The sequence below is a fragment of the Biomphalaria glabrata genome, chromosome 2 (assembly GCF_947242115.1).
Source record: "Biomphalaria glabrata chromosome 2, xgBioGlab47.1, whole genome shotgun sequence".
In the NCBI taxonomy this organism is placed as follows: Eukaryota; Metazoa; Mollusca; class Gastropoda; family Planorbidae; genus Biomphalaria; species Biomphalaria glabrata.
Genome location: NC_074712.1, coordinates 41,861,653 through 41,879,121, shown reverse-complemented (window position 1 = coordinate 41,879,121; position 17,469 = coordinate 41,861,653). Strand labels below are relative to the sequence as shown.

General features: G+C 36.5%; 1 protein-coding gene across 6 annotated transcripts in view; it reads right to left on the bottom strand.

The window, feature by feature from the left end:
- Positions 1–17,469, bottom strand: part of LOC106079019 (high-affinity choline transporter 1-like) — a 94,298-nt gene that overhangs the window by 9,773 nt on the left and 67,056 nt on the right. For all 6 annotated transcript variants that reach the window (XM_056020626.1, XM_056020627.1, XM_056020625.1 and 3 more), the window contains 6 exons: positions 8,876–8,983; positions 5,689–5,844; positions 4,403–4,551; positions 4,004–4,156; positions 2,787–2,916; positions 1,885–2,102 (listed from right to left, as the gene is read on the bottom strand). In XM_056020626.1, coding sequence (XP_055876601.1) covers positions 1,885–2,102; positions 2,787–2,916; positions 4,004–4,156; positions 4,403–4,551; positions 5,689–5,844; positions 8,876–8,983 — 914 coding nt within the window. The remainder of the gene's footprint in view (positions 1–1,884; positions 2,103–2,786; positions 2,917–4,003; positions 4,157–4,402; positions 4,552–5,688; positions 5,845–8,875; positions 8,984–17,469) is intronic.

Here is a 17,469-nt window from a genome sequence, read left to right as displayed (position 1 = left end):
TCCCACCTAAACCCTTTGAGTGGGGGGGGCGGTGCTACTTTTATGGAGAAATCATAGTTTGTGAGCAAGATTAGTTGCATTGATATATAAATTTGATATTATGTCGCTCTCCTTCAGGTATCTTGGCCGATTCGGTGGGGTAAGGGGGGGGGGGGGGCGATTGCATGTACTGCCCTCCCCGCTCTAGCCCTGTGAGTGGGGGGGGCGGTCATATTTTTATGGAGGAATCATAGTTTGTGAACAAAAATAGTTGAATTTCTATATAATTGATATGTGATACCATTTGTATATTATGTCGCACCACACTCTAATCTCAAATTTTATGATTAGTAAATATAAAAGGAAAAAGGTGGCAGGGGCGATACATGCCATCTCCTTTCCCTTATCGGACAAAGCAATAATTTTTCTTTTTGTATTATAGTTAAGAAATTACAAAATGTAAAAAACAATCAGCCACTAATATAATTTATTCTTTAATGCCAAATGCAATCATTAGCAGAAATTATAAAAAGGAACGAAGATAAATCGTTTTCATTCTACCGCCCCTCCCATTTCCAGACAGAGTTTATGTAATTTCACATGAATTTATCATAATTATTTTAAGAAAGACTTTGCTTTGGAAAAGTTAGAATTCAAACAAAAATTTTCAGTATAAGAGTCACGATTGAGATGAGTAGCCTTTTTTCCAACCTCTACTCAATCTAATATTTTTCTAGTTAAATTTGGGACTATAACTCACAATTTATGCTTGAATTTTATTGAATATTATTTATTGCATTTTTTTTCGGCGGCGATCCTCAAAGCCTTAATCTAAATATGTGGGGTATCTGATCTTTTCAAGGAACAAATCGGTTTTATTTGCAATGTATTAAGGGCGTATACATTCAAATTAGAATATTTTTCAAGTACAATATTATTCAAAAGGTCCTTTTTTTAATAGAATGAATAATGAGCTTTAGGTCAGGAGAATGTGTTTCTTCAGCGAAGAATGCAAGAAAACGCTTTTAGCGTCGGGGCTTCGCCCCGAAAATCACTGATAAATAGTGAACTATAGTTGTCAGGAGAATGCGTTTCTTCAGTGAAGAATGCATGAAAACGCTTTATGCGTCGGGGCTACGCCCCGAAAATCACTGATGAATAGTGAGCTGTAGTTGTCAGAAGCAGGCGTTTCTGCAGTGAAAAATGCAAGAAAACGCTTTTTGGCGTAGGGGCTTCGCCCCGAACTCCACTGATGGATAAAGAGCTGTAGATGTCAGGAGAATGCGTTTCTGCAGTGAAGAATGCATGAAAATACTGAGAAATACTGCTTATTTATTCTTATATATATATATATATATATATATATATATATATATATATATATATGTGCTGTACGCACGTTTATGTATAGGGTTAGGGTTTACTGGGCGTTAGGGTTAGGGTTTGAAAAAAAATCGCCCCCCCCACTCCAATATTCTGGATCCGCTAGTGCAACCAACCACCTTTACTGTTGCCAAACTAACGTCATGTACCCATTAGAGCTGGGTGGACAAGATGCGCCCAAAGATCCTGAAAAATCTCGAATGCCAGTCTTAACCAGGATTTCAAACTCTGGACTCCCGGTTTGGAAGCCAAACGCTTTACCACTCAGCCACCTCCCCTTTATGATTAGTTGGGTATTATAAGCTCTATATACATTCTACTCAGGACATATCAAGTGTTTCCTAAAAGATCTCCAGTTCCATTAAGAGACATTACAGATTCGATCCAACACTCTATACTATCCTGCCAAGATGACTAACTGCTTCAACAAAGAGACTTAATTTGTTATCCTTTAGTTCCTATTATACTACAAAAGATCATTGGTCACAAAGGTCAGAGGTTGTTCAGGTGAAAGGTACTGACCACATGTCTAAACACAGACCGGTAGATGTTACGTGCAAACATGGAGGCTGCGGACAAGATGGACGAGTCGGCGGAAGACATGACAGCAGCAGACAGGGCACCAAGACCCAAAAATGTGATGACCGGTGGGCAGAGATACTGGAGGGTCATTGGCAGAATCAGAGGAAGGTCTTTATCTGGTACGGGGTAGCCACCAGTCCAATCAGTCTTGTTCCAGTCTAAGGAAGCAACAAAACAAAAAACAACAATCAATTCTTACATCCCTGACAAATGATTATGTATAAGTGATAAAGATTAAATTGAAAATAAAAAACAAATTGAGATACAACCTTAGCATAATTCTTTACACATCTAAGATATATATATATATATATATATATATATACAAATCGTAGAAATTAATGTAAGTGGTTTTTTTTCTTTATTTAAAGCACCATTGTCAGCAAGTGCCGTATTAACCAGTGCACCTCCAGCGAAAGAAATAGTAGGCCTATTGATGTCTGTTTCATACATTTATATGTCTAAATGCTTTATAAAGAGTAAGCTTGTTTAAATTATCAGATGAAACTATTAGGTGGTCAAGCTACGTAACTCTAATTAGTCTTATACTGAAGAAAATATACACTAATTATTCCCCTTTCATTAAACTAGTGGGTTGTAAAATATCTTAGGAATGGAAGCCCCAGGTGACGTAACTCGTCTTACTCTATAATGAAGAAAATGTTAGGTGTATTACTTCCCTTTTGAATAGGCGGACAAAAATACCGAGTCGCTGTTTCAACACAAACTTATCTAGTTTTTAGATTTTGTATTCAATTGTCGTAAACTAGAAAGTAGACAATTACAGATGGCACAAAATGCTTCACATTGAACTAAAGATATCTCGGCAATACAGCGCTCACCTGTTGAAGCAGCAACGATACCAAGCAGTGCTGCAGGCGTGGCCATGATGATGCAACCTATGGCCGCAATGTAGGACAACACTTGAGCTTTCATGGCAGTCTTTGAGGACAGGACTCGCTGGAAGTATACCTGGAATACACACAAGATTGCCCCTTTTTAAAATAAAATTAAAAAAAATGGAAAACACATTACTGGAATATGTGTATTTAGAGATCAGTGTGGTTCTCTTCAAAGTATTTTTTGTTTTTGTTTTAGATATAAATTTCCTTTTACTAAAAGCATGTGATTTTCGTAAAAAACAATCTGTGGTTTGAGTTTCATTTTTGAGGTTTTGTTTAAGATGTAGGAGTAGGCATATAAAAGAGTAAAGTTTCCCTTTCAGACCTTGTGGTCTATAGGGCAGATGATGTAAAGGTCATCTGTTTCTGTGGCCTACGGTTAACAAGGGTGTCATGTGGCCAGCACAACGACCAACCGCCTTTACTTTTCCCTAACTAATGTCAGGTACCAATTAGAGCTGGGTGGACTCAGAGGCGCCCGAAGATCCCGAAATTAAAAATCCCAGTCTTCACCAGGATTCGAACCCCGGTCCCCGGTTCGGAAGCCAAGCGCTTTACCGCTCAGCCACCGCACCTCCTAGGAGTAGGCATATAATAAGCTTTATTTGTCAAGTTTTCTTTTTTTAATAAATTAGAATGATGGCTGAAGCTAGTGATACGATTAAGCATTGCATAAGAATAAGAATCATTTCATTATTTCTGATATTTCGAAACGTTTTCTATTAGAGACTTATTCTTACGCTATATTGTGTGTGTGTTTCTATTAGAGACTTATTCTCACGCTATATTGTGTGTGTGTTTCTATTAGAGACTTATTCTCACGCTATAGTGTGTGTGTGTTTCTATTAGAGACTTATTCTCACGCTATATTGTGTGTGTGTTTCTATTAGAGACTTATTCTCACGCTATAGTGTGTGTGTGTTTCTATTAGAGACTTATTCTCACGCTATATTGTGTGTGTGTTTCTATTAGAGACTTATTCTCACGCTATATTGTGTGTGTGTTTATTCCTCTCTAAACAATTCCTAAACAGTTCATATTTTCAAAGTGTTTCAAATGTTGGAGCTCTGAATGTTCCCTTCACACAGGAAGTGATGTGTAAGACAAGAAGATAGACTGGACTGCGTACTAAATAGACAAGACGGGACTGCTACTACCTGCCACGGAATGCCTCCAAAAGTTAAGAGAAGGAAGCTGTCGAAGTATGTGGGTATCTCGTTGACTGGGATTGGATAGATCCAGTTCTCTGTGGCATTCACTGCAATGTTGGAGACGGCTGGATGTGTCATGGCGAAGGGAACACTGATCCACTGTAAGATAAACATTGAATAGTTTTATTTACAAAACTGATCTTTGTCTAGTGTGTACGTTACATAGTTACAAAACTGCTCTTTGTCTAGTGTGTATGTCTTATCTACCGATACTTTTACTTTGTATTTACATTTAATGTAAATAAGAGAAGATGAAACTTTAATACTTATTGTTTAGAAAAGCGTAGAATCAATCAATCAAAGAATCAATCAATAAAACAATGTAGCTGTCGCGCTTTGCCTTACCAAACCAAAGAAGATACAAAACAACTGTACTACATCTGTATAGGCCACTGAGTAGAGGCCACCAATTAGTGTGTAGAACAGGGCCACACAAGCCGAGACTATAATAGCCGGCTGTGTGGGCAACTCCATGATGACTGATAGGGTGGAACCTGTAGTGGTCAGAAATATAGGATACACTTGAAATAGAAGGAAATACTAGATTTATAAATCAGCTAAACACATGCCTCGTTTTCAAAATGAGGCCAGAAAGAGAGTATGATTCTATTATACATAACTAGACATCGCATACATAACATGCTTATTCTTACAACGAGAATTGGTTAGACTTGACAGGTAATTATCTTCAGTTCATGTCACACAACGGTTAGAAACACTGAAGTATAGCCAGTGTTCATATTGAATGATGGCCTTTCTTAGGAGGAAATAAAACATCTAGTCTTTACTATGGAGTGAGTTTAGTACTTTGTAGTGAAAGTATCAACAATTGTTTACCTATCTTTTTTTACACCTCGAATTTGGAAGCGGACATTTAAAATGGGGAAACTAATATAGAGCTAAATATTTTGACAATGTGTCAAGGATTTCTTCTTTTTTTTTTTACATCAATACTTGAGGACAACATCAATATACAAACAATACATGTCTCTGTGTGTGTTGATATATTTTTACAAGTATATGTATATATGGGGATCAGTGATATGCTGTAACATGTTTTTTTTCTTCAAAATTTTCAGCTCATTGTAAACTTAAAGCACAATGTGCCAAACATTACTAGCATACTACACTACGTGTCACGGATGAATGTGTGTAGGTATGTATAATCTATTTTTACAATCTGTGCGAATGACCGGAAGTGTGTTTTATTGTGAGACAGAGACCAGCGAGTGTGATATGCAGTAAAGATGATTAAAGTTTATGTGTTTGATCTAGTGGTTTCATTGTTTTATTTCGTTAACTAGAACTGAACCAGGGACACCTAGACGTATCGAGACCTATGGTAGATTCTATAGATATAATAGGAAAGTTGTGACACTACGTTTGTCTATCACTAAACTACGTTTGTACGTCACTACTATAAGTTTGTATGTCACTACACTGCGTTTGTATGTCACTACACTACGTTTGTCTATCACTACACTACGTTTGTCTATCACTAAACTACGTTTGTACGTCACTACTCTAAGTTTGTATGTCACTACACTACATTTGTATGTCATACCTGATGTATTAGTATTTGGTGCATAAAGCTGCTAGAACTGACCACTAGTTGATGTGTCAGAGCTTACCTAGAGCTGCCAGGATAGCCCCTGTCCAGAACACTTCGCCCAGCAGGGCAGGTATAAATAGCAGACCGCCCATCCTCTCCCCAAATTTGATCTGGAAAGGGTCCAGCATGGTGACGTAGCCTTGTGTCCTCATTCTGTTAGCGAAGAACAGACCGCCTGCAGAGGGAGACAATCCAGGAAATTGTTAACAGTAGTAGCAATAGTGAGAGAAGGGAGGTAATAAGAGTAAGAGTAGTCGCTCTTAGTAGTAGTCATAACTAGGTGCATGCTATAGAGTAGTATTTAGGATCTCGGGACCAAGCCATTCTAGTGATGAAGTCCATCAGAAGAGAGGCACAGTATTTGGGGAATTACAACGAAGACCAGTGTTATTTTTAGACCAAACCACATGTATATCATTATATTAAAAAACAAAATCTAAAAATAACTTAGTATCAATCTAGCCAGACCCATCGGTCATTGTAACATGTGTATGTCTAGACACACGACGAACGTAACACAGCTTATTAATATTTCAAAATGTATGAGCACCACACAGATAATACATATCGCACAATTTATAAACATTATACAATCTAAATAACGAAGGGGTATAAATCCAAAAGCATATATTGATATATAGTTTGCTCACTCTAGACTGTAATACATATTTAAAAATTTAAAAAGTCTATGACATTGATAACTCCATAGATACTATGAAATTTCTAAACAATGTAAAGCCCATGACGATTATTCAATTTCTTATTTTATAGGATATCCTTGTATCGACTCTGTTGCGACAGACGCAGACGGCGAAAAGAAAATCTTATTCGACCACAGGCGGACAATGGTTATGCTTGCCATGAATGTGGCAAACTATGTAGGTCACAGCTGGGGCTGCCTATCCACGGGAAATACTGCATTCCTCATTAATATTCGCACTCGAGGACAAGCCTTATTATTAGTAATTTGTAGGGTATTTAACTCTTTCTCTCCGTAATTATTTACCACATTCTAGTGGAATCAAAGTTGATATCGTCAGTTAGGAGAGAAAGAGTTAAGATTTCAATTTTTTTCATAACGCAGTTTAAAGTTTTAAGTTTTGTCTAAGTAAGAGCAGAATTCGTTTTTTTTCACAAATCGGACAATTAAAGCAGTGTATCCCAAACTGTGTTCAGCGAAACCCTAGTTTTCCACGAGGCCTGAACAGGTGTTCAACGAGGCCTGAATAGGTGTTCAACGAGGCCTGAATAGGTGTTCAACGAGGCCTGAATAGGTGTTCAACGAGGCCTGAATAGGTGTTCCACGAGGCATAAACAGGTGTTCAACGAGGCCTGAACAGGTGTTCAACGAGGCCTGAATAGGTGTTCCACGAGGCCTGAACAGGTGTTCAACGAGGCCTGAATAGGTGTTCCACGAGGCCTGAATAGGTGTTCAACGAGGCCTGAATAGGTGTTCAACGAGGCCTGAACAGGTGTTCAACGAGGCCTGAACAGGCGTTCAACGAGGCCTGAACAGGCGTTCAACGAGGCCTGAATATGTGTTCAACGAGGCCTGAATAGGTGTTCAACGAGGCCTAAATAGGTGTTCAACGAGGCCTGAATAGGTGTTCAACGAGGCCTGAATAGGTGTGTCCACGAGGCCTGAACAGGTGTGTCCACGAGGCCTGAACAGGTGTGTCCACGAGGCCTGAACAGGTGTGTCCACGAGGCCTGAACAGGTATGTCCACGAGGCCTGAACAGGTATGTCCACGAGACCTGAATATGTGTTCAACGAGGCCTGAACAGGTGTTCAACGAGGCCTGAACAGGTGTTCAACGAGGCCTGAATAGATGTTCCACGAGGCCTGAACAGGTGTTCAACGAGGCCTGAATAGGTGTTCAACGAGGCCTGAATAGGTGTTCAACGAGGCCTGAATAGGTGTTCCACGAGGCCTGAATAGGTGTTCCACGAGGCCTGAATAGGTGTTCAACGAGGCCTGAATAGGTGTTCAACGAGGCCTGAATAGGTGTTCCACGAGGCCAGATTAGGTGTTCAACGAACTACTGGAATAATGAACTAGTTTGGCCACCGCGTGAATTAATCTCTCTAAAAAAGTAAGCAAAGTGTTACGCTAAATACTCAGAATGTGCGCACACTGTTCTGTTCAGGAAACTGTTTGGGAAACACTGCATTGAAGGAACAATAGCTGTAAGATGGGTTTTTAGTCTGATCTGTGGATCACGCGTTAAATTCTAACACATTTCTAAGTAATTTCAATATTTTTGAATCTAATCGTTTTATTTAAATAAAAATATTTTTCAAAAAAAATCTTTACATATTTTTAAACTTAAAGGTATTACAAAATGTCTTGATTAATGGCACTATTAGTGAGAGTAGTTCTTTCAATTACGTAAATCGTAACAGCTTTCCCTTTCTATCTTACGATCTCATTGAACCACGGGACTAAACACTCATGTTTATTAATGTGTATTGTAGATTGTTGCCGTGCATATGTGTGTGTGTGTGTACATAGCAGAGGAATGAATAGAGACTTAGGATTTTATGGAGTGAATTCCCCCATTCCAAAAAAAAAAAAAAATAGACCTACATATATTATATCTAGACTGGACATGGAGAACTTTTAACACTATAAAAAATGTTAAAATTTTTAACAAAGTTGAGACAAGTCGTTGTTTTGTAAGGTAGTTTTATGGTTTTTAGGTTTTTGTTCAACCCTAGCCTATGTAACATATAATTTAATGTTTTGATCTAGATCTAGTAATTAAACATAAAAAAAGAGTACTCTAGTCTCATAAGTATTAATTGAAATTTTTAGATACATAATCTGATGTCAAAATACCCTAAGATTTTTTAAACATTATCTTAATGGAAACTAACAGGAAATGGCTTTGCGTGAATATATGTTCTGTGATTAATACATAACAATCTATATATATATATATAGGTCTGTGAGTTGATCAATCGAGGATATGAATTTGTTTCCGTTTTCCAGTCTAGATATAATATATATAGGTCTGTGGCGTGTACATTTCTTTGTTTTTAAATGTACTGCGGAAGTAGAAATTTTATAACAGACAAATTATATTAAATGAAAATTGATTAGGGTGCCACCGCTGACTGAATAAGTGATTAAATGTACCATTTAGCGATCCAGTTTTTTTGTCATTTGTACATATATTATTGTTATTGTTATTATTTTGCATACCAAAAACGAGGCTGAGAGCGTAACCAACTGGTGCTTGGCAAGACAGCAGCCCACTGCGCATGATCATCTCCGCAGTTCCGTTGATGTAAGCGCCGCCTACCCAAGTAGCTGTAGAGCAAACAATACAACATGACAGATTGAAGTCTAGAAATATATCAATTGTATATAGTGGCAGCCCATCGTCATTCTCTAGAACTAATATTAGCAACAGACATCAAGTGAAATGAAGTGAAATGAAGTGAAATTCAAAAATAAAAGTCAACAATAACAACATCACATTTGTTAAGAAGACAGTGGCGTAGCTAGAAATAGTTCCGTCTTTATTCCACAGTGTAATTTCAATGCCCAATCTTCTATTTGTTTTCTGGTAGTCGAGAGCCTATCTAATTATCACTGCTGAAGTTGAAGTTAAAGGTCAAGTTCATTGTGTTATTTCAGAGTACAACTTGTAAAGCCATGTGAGTAAGTTAAGTCTATGTGTATACAGTATATTTACGTTCAAGACTTACGAAGATGCATCATGGCCCTTAACGTATCATTAAGCCAATGTTTTATTTCTTTAACTTACTATTAATGCAATAAATATTTAATTCTAAGTTTCTACATGGCTAAAGAGCTTTACATTGTCCTAAAGAGGTTTACATTGAATGACACAAAATGGCTCAGTTATTCATGTGTAAGATAGTTTATGAATCATTGACTGCTAGAGATTCTATATATGCAGGGCCGGATTTAAGCAAGGGCAGTCTGGGCTACTGCTCCTGGGATACACAAAAAGGGGCTTCCACAAAAGATATTTTAGAAGTCTCCCATGGTCTTACTCTCCGCTAACTCAAAAACATACTAATTATACATTTCTTATTTTACAAATATTGCATATTAAATAATTGTAACTTTTTTTAAGTAGTAAAATTAGATAAAGTCTACAAACACTGTGTTTCTTTCTTCTAAAATACAGCTTGCTATTAGATATCAGTATGTACATTGATAAGTCTTAAATAGTGGATTTTATAAAAGCTTTCCAAAAAGTAAAAGGGTTTCTACAAAACATCTGTCCACATACTTAAATCCGGCCCTGTATATATCAGTTTGTGAGACAGCTTCAAATAGAGAATAAAGCGTACGCAAGATATCTTGGAGTCTCGAAATGAATGCTGAACCTATTGTATGCTATCTGAACCTATTCTATGCTATCTGAACCCACTGCATGCTAAGGTTAAAGATATATTTACAAATATCACCTCACGACATTATTTGTTTGTATCAACATGTATTAACGTTTGTCCAAAGCAGTGATATAACAGACGCAATAATGTTCTAAGGCTAACTCTATAATGGGCATAACCTCTCTATAATTAGGGCAATTTAGCAGGACACAGCATCTCCCTTTTACAGGGTTCAGACATTATACAAGTGTGCAAATGTTCAACTTAGTCCTGGAATCTGAAGTGGTGGAAAAAGTGAAAAAGAATCTACCAAGAAAGACAGACGATATGGGTTCATATAAGCTTTCCCATGGAAAAAAAACACCCAAAGTATTCGTCCTATGGTTTAAGCCTACAACTAGCACAGCTTGGCTAGCTCAGCTTGACCAGGCTACTAGTTTTACACGTGACATCATATCAGAAGTCCAGCGTGTCCTAGATATGTATGTGTGTGTTTGTATGTTATTTGTCTTTGCTGTTTGAAATGACTAGAGAAAACAAATAGTTCACCTAGAAACCAATATCCTACAAAAACATTTAAGTATTGTCTCTCCTCACCACACGGACAATCCATCTAAACGAGTGTTTCCCAAACTGGGATACGCGTAACCCAGGGGTACGGGAAGACTTTGAAAGGGGTACGCGTAGCACCTCATTAACTATACTGATTTTTTTAAAATACCCATTTAATCTGTTCAAAAATTAAAGTGTGGTGGGGGAGGGGGGGGGGCGAGGGGTACTCAGCATTATAAAAATTTTAAAAGGGGTACACATAGGTCGAAAGTTTGGGAAACATTGATCTAGACTGTCATTGGTCAATTCTAACTTTGCTCAGTGCTTGATTTTCATACTGAGCCATGTTCGAATCCTGTTGATGACCAACAAACATAAATCCATTTTCAAAAAAAAACTTAGTAAATTAATTAGTGTTAATTAATTAATTAATTAATTGTGTACATCGAAAAAGGAAAAAAATCTTACAATATTGAGAGATATTGTAGAGTTTTTATCCCCCCCTAAGATGTTTTTATTTTTATTTTTTAATTTTTCTATTTCGCTTGTTTATCTTCTTGTTTTGTATTTCATCACTTCAACTCGTCCACTGAATGACGTTTTCAAAAGAGCTCATTCTAGTACTGTCGATGAACATGTCTTAAGCTAACATTCTCGGAAGTCGCTTTTTACTAACAAACTATAGTTTTTAAAACGCAATCTTATTTGGAGTGCTGCTATAATAGAAAATAAAGTAAACAAATTATATAAAGTATGTCGCACATAATTTCTATTTCATACGGTCCACGTTTATTTACATGTATACAATTTCCAAACTTGAGACTCCTTTTGTGTATTTGCTATTAAATCTATTTAGAACAATCGAAGTAAAATATTTCAATGATTGTTTTATTAATGGAAAAGAATTTAAAACCTTTGTAAGTTGATTCACAGAATGAGCTGAAGTTGTTGAAGACATTTGTTTTAGCACTCTAATAAAACTGAATCAAGGCCGTGGGAGCAAGGTAAAATAGCTAAGAATGGACTAAAAGCCAGTGTAATTGCACAACTGAGACAGTCAGGACAAGATCAAACTGTCCAGTCATTTGTCGAGAAGTACTTAATACTAAAATGACCCTGACCTACGGTAAATAGAAGTCTGCCAACAAGAAGATCAAACTATCGAAACGCACGCAAAACCATCAAATCAAAATTTTTCTACATGCTTCAGTGGTAGAGCGACTTTGGTTCATCTCGTAAAACTCATATTCATGTGAATGTAGAGTCTTACTCTGAAAAGATATTCCCATCCACATACAAGGCAAATAAAGTGGCAAGCGCTTTGGTGTTAGAGGAACCAGCCATTTTTAGTTTGGCTCGCTTTTCTTCCTGAGAACCCAAAGCTATAGCTAGACTAAACACACGTTTTGTTTTTTTGCTAATCCTTTTTTTTTTCGAAAAAAAAATACTTTCATTTCTCTAGTTACTTTTAGAACTCTACTACACAATAAAAAGATGTGACGCAACCTTGTTGAGATATGGCAACATTGCTATAACTTTACTGAGTCTACACCAAGACCCAACCGCCAATCAATGTCCAGCCCTGAGTCACGTGAGCAAACTTTCCAGCCAGAGAATGTTATTTTATTGTAAGGACGTGGTAGCCTGGTCTAAAATTGGCCTAATAAGATGTGTCCCGGGGAGGCCGAAGGGAATCTTGTACCAACATGTACAGCAAATATCGTATTGATCGGGACAAATATAAGAAGAAAACCCTGTCAATGGAAACGTGTTCTAAGATCACTATACTAATTTTTTTTTATTTAACATCATTGCCTTTTTTTTTTTAAAGACTAAGAGATTCATTCATTTAACAAGGTTACAAAGACAGTTTGTGTGAAAACACAAACTCAAAATCGGCCCCCGAAGTGGTCCACACAGGCAGGTAAAAAGGCAGGTTTCAATATTTTCAGAAAGAATATCAGAATGAAATTATATCAAAGGCAAATGACAGAGAATAATGGAGAAAGAATATTGACAGATCATGTGTGGTCCACCAACGGTCCAGCAGACCAAGGGATAGGTGAAAGTGAATGTAAAGTTCGATGTGTACCTAGCCTAACTGATATGTTATAATAATTATCTAATTGATTTAATTGTTTTGTAAAGGGTCAATCTCTTCTTATTCAAGGCCTCAAGAAAAAAACATTTTAACGTAAAAAAAATAAATAATTTCTTTAGTTTCGTATTCCATCATATAGGTGTGGACCTACAATTCACTCGATAATATGAAAAACAACTTATTAATTGTTGTTTTAAATTATTTCCAACTTATTTGCATAGTAAATAGATTTTTTCTCTTTAAAAAAAATGAACATTTTTTTTGTAAATGTAGTATTTAATTTGACAGAACTTACATAACTTAGCAATAGAATTGTAATAAAGATTTATTTTTTTGGACAAAAAACCTAAAACAATTTGCGTAGTAAATGGTCATCTCCCTTCTAATAATAATACAGAGAAAAAAAAAAAGACTCCAGTGTTTGTTACTATTACTATTAATAGTGAATAGTTGTAAAGATGGTGTATATTTATGAAACAAAAAATGCATTTTATACTTTTTATTATTTTTTATTTTATTTTATACTTTTGTTAATGTTATGTCACGCATAATTCTTCATTTCGTTTCCCAAAGTTGCCTATTACTGATCAATAGGGGTAAGCCGGTGTATTATAAAGTGGGTAATAATAGGATTTACTTATCAAAATTGGATCAATTTTTTTAAATAGCTTTTTTTGTAAGCCATAGTGAACTTGATCATCGTGTATATATAATCAGCTACGGTTGTTAAAAAACAAAACAGAACAAAGAAGCAAAATTAAATATATATATAGGGCTGAGCGGTAAAGCGCTTGGTTTCGGAACCAGGGTCCGGAGTTCGAATCCTGGTGAAGACTGGGATTTTTAATTTCGGGATCTTCGGGCGCCTCTGAGTCCACCCAGCTCTAATGGGTACCTGACATTAGTTGGGGAAAAGTAAAGGTCGTTGTGCTGGCCACATGGCACCTCGTTAACCGTAGGCCACAGAACCAGATGACCTTTACATCATCTGCCTTAAAGACCACTAGGTCTGAAAGGGGAACTTCACTTTATTTTACTTTACTATATATAACTAGCTTATATAAAGTGTGTAGTTTGTATCAATTAGTTTGGATCAGTCATGTAATTAAATTTGTAATATATCTAGACTAACAATAATAAATCTGACAAATCTTAGCGATTAGAAATAATTTTACCAATTGAATTTTTTAAACTGAATTTCATGCCTTTAGCTTTCTCAATACGCTATGATTCTATCTAGTGCGATGGCTAAGGCCTCCTCAGCCTCCTCAAGTCAATTTGGTAACCACCATGCTGAGGAGCTGCTGATGAAAAGGGTTTATAGTTATTTACAAACCTTTTCTTTCTACAAACAACAAAGGGGACTAATTCAACTTTATCAGTCAAGTAAAATTTCTTTCCGTTGTTCGAGATAACAGACAAAATAATTAATTACCAATAGTTAATTAACTAATTTTATTTTATTCTTGTGTTGGTATGTAAAAAACAATAATTGTGCAAAACTTCAGCTTGATCCGAGATTGGGAGGTGGAGAAATAAAGTGTACAATCTTCTAACAGACAGACGGAGTGAGTTGATAGAAGCTTTGGACAAAATAAAGGCACAAAAATCCTGAAACTCAGAGAGGATAAGACAAAAAGACTGAAATTCAGAGAAGATAAGATCAAAAGACTGAAACTCAGAGAGGATAAGACGAAAATCCTGAAACTCAGAGAGGATAAGCCAAAAAGACTGAAATTCAGAGAGGATAAGATCAAAAGACTGAAATTCAGAGAGGATAAGACAAAAATTCTGAAACTCAGAGAGGATAAGACAAAAAGACAGAAACTCAGAGAGGATAAGACAAAAATTCTGAAACTCAGAGAGGATAAGACAAAAATTCTGAAACTCAGAGAGGATAAGACAAAAAGACTGAAACTCAGAGAGGATAAGACAAAAAGACTGAAACTCAGAGAGGATAAGACCAAAAGATTGAAACTCAGAGAGGATAAGACAAAAATTCTGAAACTCAGAGAGGATAAGACAAAAATCCTGAAACTCAGAGAGGATAAGACAAAAATCCTGAAACTCAGAGAGGATAAGACAAAAAGACTGAAACTCAGAGAGGATAAGACCAAAAGATTGAAACTATGAGAGGATAAGATCAAAAGACAGAAACTCAGAGAGGATAAGATCAAAAGACAGAAACTCAGAGAGTATAAGATCAAAAGACAGAAACTCAGAGAGGATAAGACCAAAAGATTGAAACTCAGAGAGGATAAGATCAAAAAGACTGAAACTCAGAGAGGATAAGACAAAAATTCTGAAACTCAGAGAGCATAAGACAAAAAGACTGAAACTCAGAGAGGATAAGACAAAAAGACTGAAACTCAGAGAGGATAAGACCAAAAGACTGAAACTCAGAGAGGATAAGACAAAAATTCTGAAACTCAGAGAGGATAAGACAAAAAGACTGAAACTCAGAGAGGATAAGACAAAAAGACTGAAACTCAGAGAGGATAAGACAAAAAGACTGAAGCTTTTTAAAGTCTTAAGAAATTGAATCAGGTCACAAAGCCACAATCACCGCCTTACACTGACTGAGGGAAGGGGGGGGGGGAGGTAAATTTCCCTGGGGCAACACCGCAGCTAATGACCGCAGAAGCGTTGATAGTCTGCCAGCAAAGCGCCATCAATAAACTAATCGGGCGGTGTAGTGGCAGAAAATAGCATCCCTGAAGTGGTGCACACTCTTAGATTGGTGAATGTGAGTGTGTGTGTGCTATAGTGAGGACACACTGGACAATGACAAATATTTACACAGATTGCCACAATGAACATACTTGTTATCAATGGGAAAATCTCTTAGCTTTGTTTCCCTTTCTTTCTCTAGGCTGGACTGATAGCCTTCATGTTCATCTAGTATAAAAGTGATGCCAACTATACATTCAAAAACACTGAATACGCAGTGGAAATTATCACCTGTCTTTTAAATCAAGAAGCACTGTACACAGAACCGGATGACAGTCGTTGTTTTCAGCACAGATTTAGTGATCACTTTGGTGTTCACAATATAGCCATAATTAATAGGCTATTAAAAGAAAGCAAAACATATAAAAAAAAAACTTACATAAGTACAGTGCCGTAATATCTATTTCCCTATATCTACTATAACTACCACTGATTACTTATTTATTTGGTTCATATTTGTTTAATGATTCATGTTTAGTTAGAGGCAACAAATAATTGTGTGCAAAGTTTCAACTTGATCCGTGATTGAGAAGTGAAAGATATAACGTGTATAAATTTGTATCGGACAGACAGAAAGACAGACGGACTGTGTGAGTTGATATAAACTTAGTAAATGCTGTTAAACAAAGATCTAAATCTATATTTTTATAGACAATACTTGATTTTGTTCAGCTATTTCTATAGACTTGACTTTCTTTTACTATTTCTCTATGTTATAGTTGACTTTATTTTGCTATTTCTCTGTGAAATGTTTGACTTTATTTAGCTATTTCTCTGTGAAATAGTTGACTTTATTTTGCTATTTCTCTGTGAAATAGTTGACTTTATTTTGCTATTTCTATATTGACTTCCTAGTCTTGTGATGTTCTCTTTACTGTGACGACAAAATCATCGCAGACAGAAAAAGAAAGGTTCATTCCAAAAATGTTTGTTAAAGATATGTCTGATTTAAATTAAGATGACAATCTCAGTCTAAACCTAGAATCTAAGCTAAAACCTAATATATAACACAAAACTTTACTTTAAATCCGTTTTCTAATCCTACAGCAAGCTGTACACACACACCAAAGCCCCAATCCACATTACTAGCTCCAAAACAACCCAGATTATATCTGGCATCAAAATGACTACATCATTAAAAATTCTTTTTTTTACTGGAAGTAAGATCGCCTCCTCAAAGGCTACTTCAAGAAATCACCTTTTATATAATACACTTCCACCCCAAAGCAATGCATGTCCCATGTATGTAGACATAAATATTGACCCAATAGAGTAGAAACAATGTTTACAGTTCGCTATTACCTCCACTCAGCCAACCAACCCTTTTTTTCCCTCGTTGTTTTAATTTACAGGAAATAGCTGTCATTATATCCCCAGGTCAAGCAAGCTGTAAACTGAAACAAATAACGCTCGGCGGGCCATTGATTGTGTCAGGTCTGATTTGCTCTGATTTATGGCCTGGACCCACAGAGGATCTTTAACTCTGGACTTTGCCAGGCATTAAAAGAACAAGGTGATTACTGACGCAAGAACTACTTCCAGAAGAGGGCACAAGAATAGAGTTAAACTGTTGTGTCTGTCGTTGTGTCTGTCGTTGTGTCTGTCGTTGTAATTAGTTCGTTCGTTTGGATCCGTAGCAAATAGGCATACTAGTTTTTAAATGAACATCCATAATGTAGGAAGAATACATAGACATACTTGTGACAGAAATACATGTAGAGACACCAAAATACACAAGCATGAATGTGATACGAACAGAACTCATGGAGCAACGGCGCTACAGAGTAGAAAAAGACACTAGCTCTGCTTATAGCTCTGCCAACTTAGGTCGGTTCTAGGCTAGGAACATACTAATATTCATATCGGACAATACGCCTGAGACTTGCTAAATCAGACTAAAATAGGGCGTTCATTGTATAAGTAGGTCTGAGACTTGCTAAACACAGGCAAATTAGGGCGTTCATTGTATAAGGTCTGAGACTTGCTAAACACAGACAAAACTAGAGCGTTCATTGTACAAGTAGGTCTGAGACTTGCTAAACACA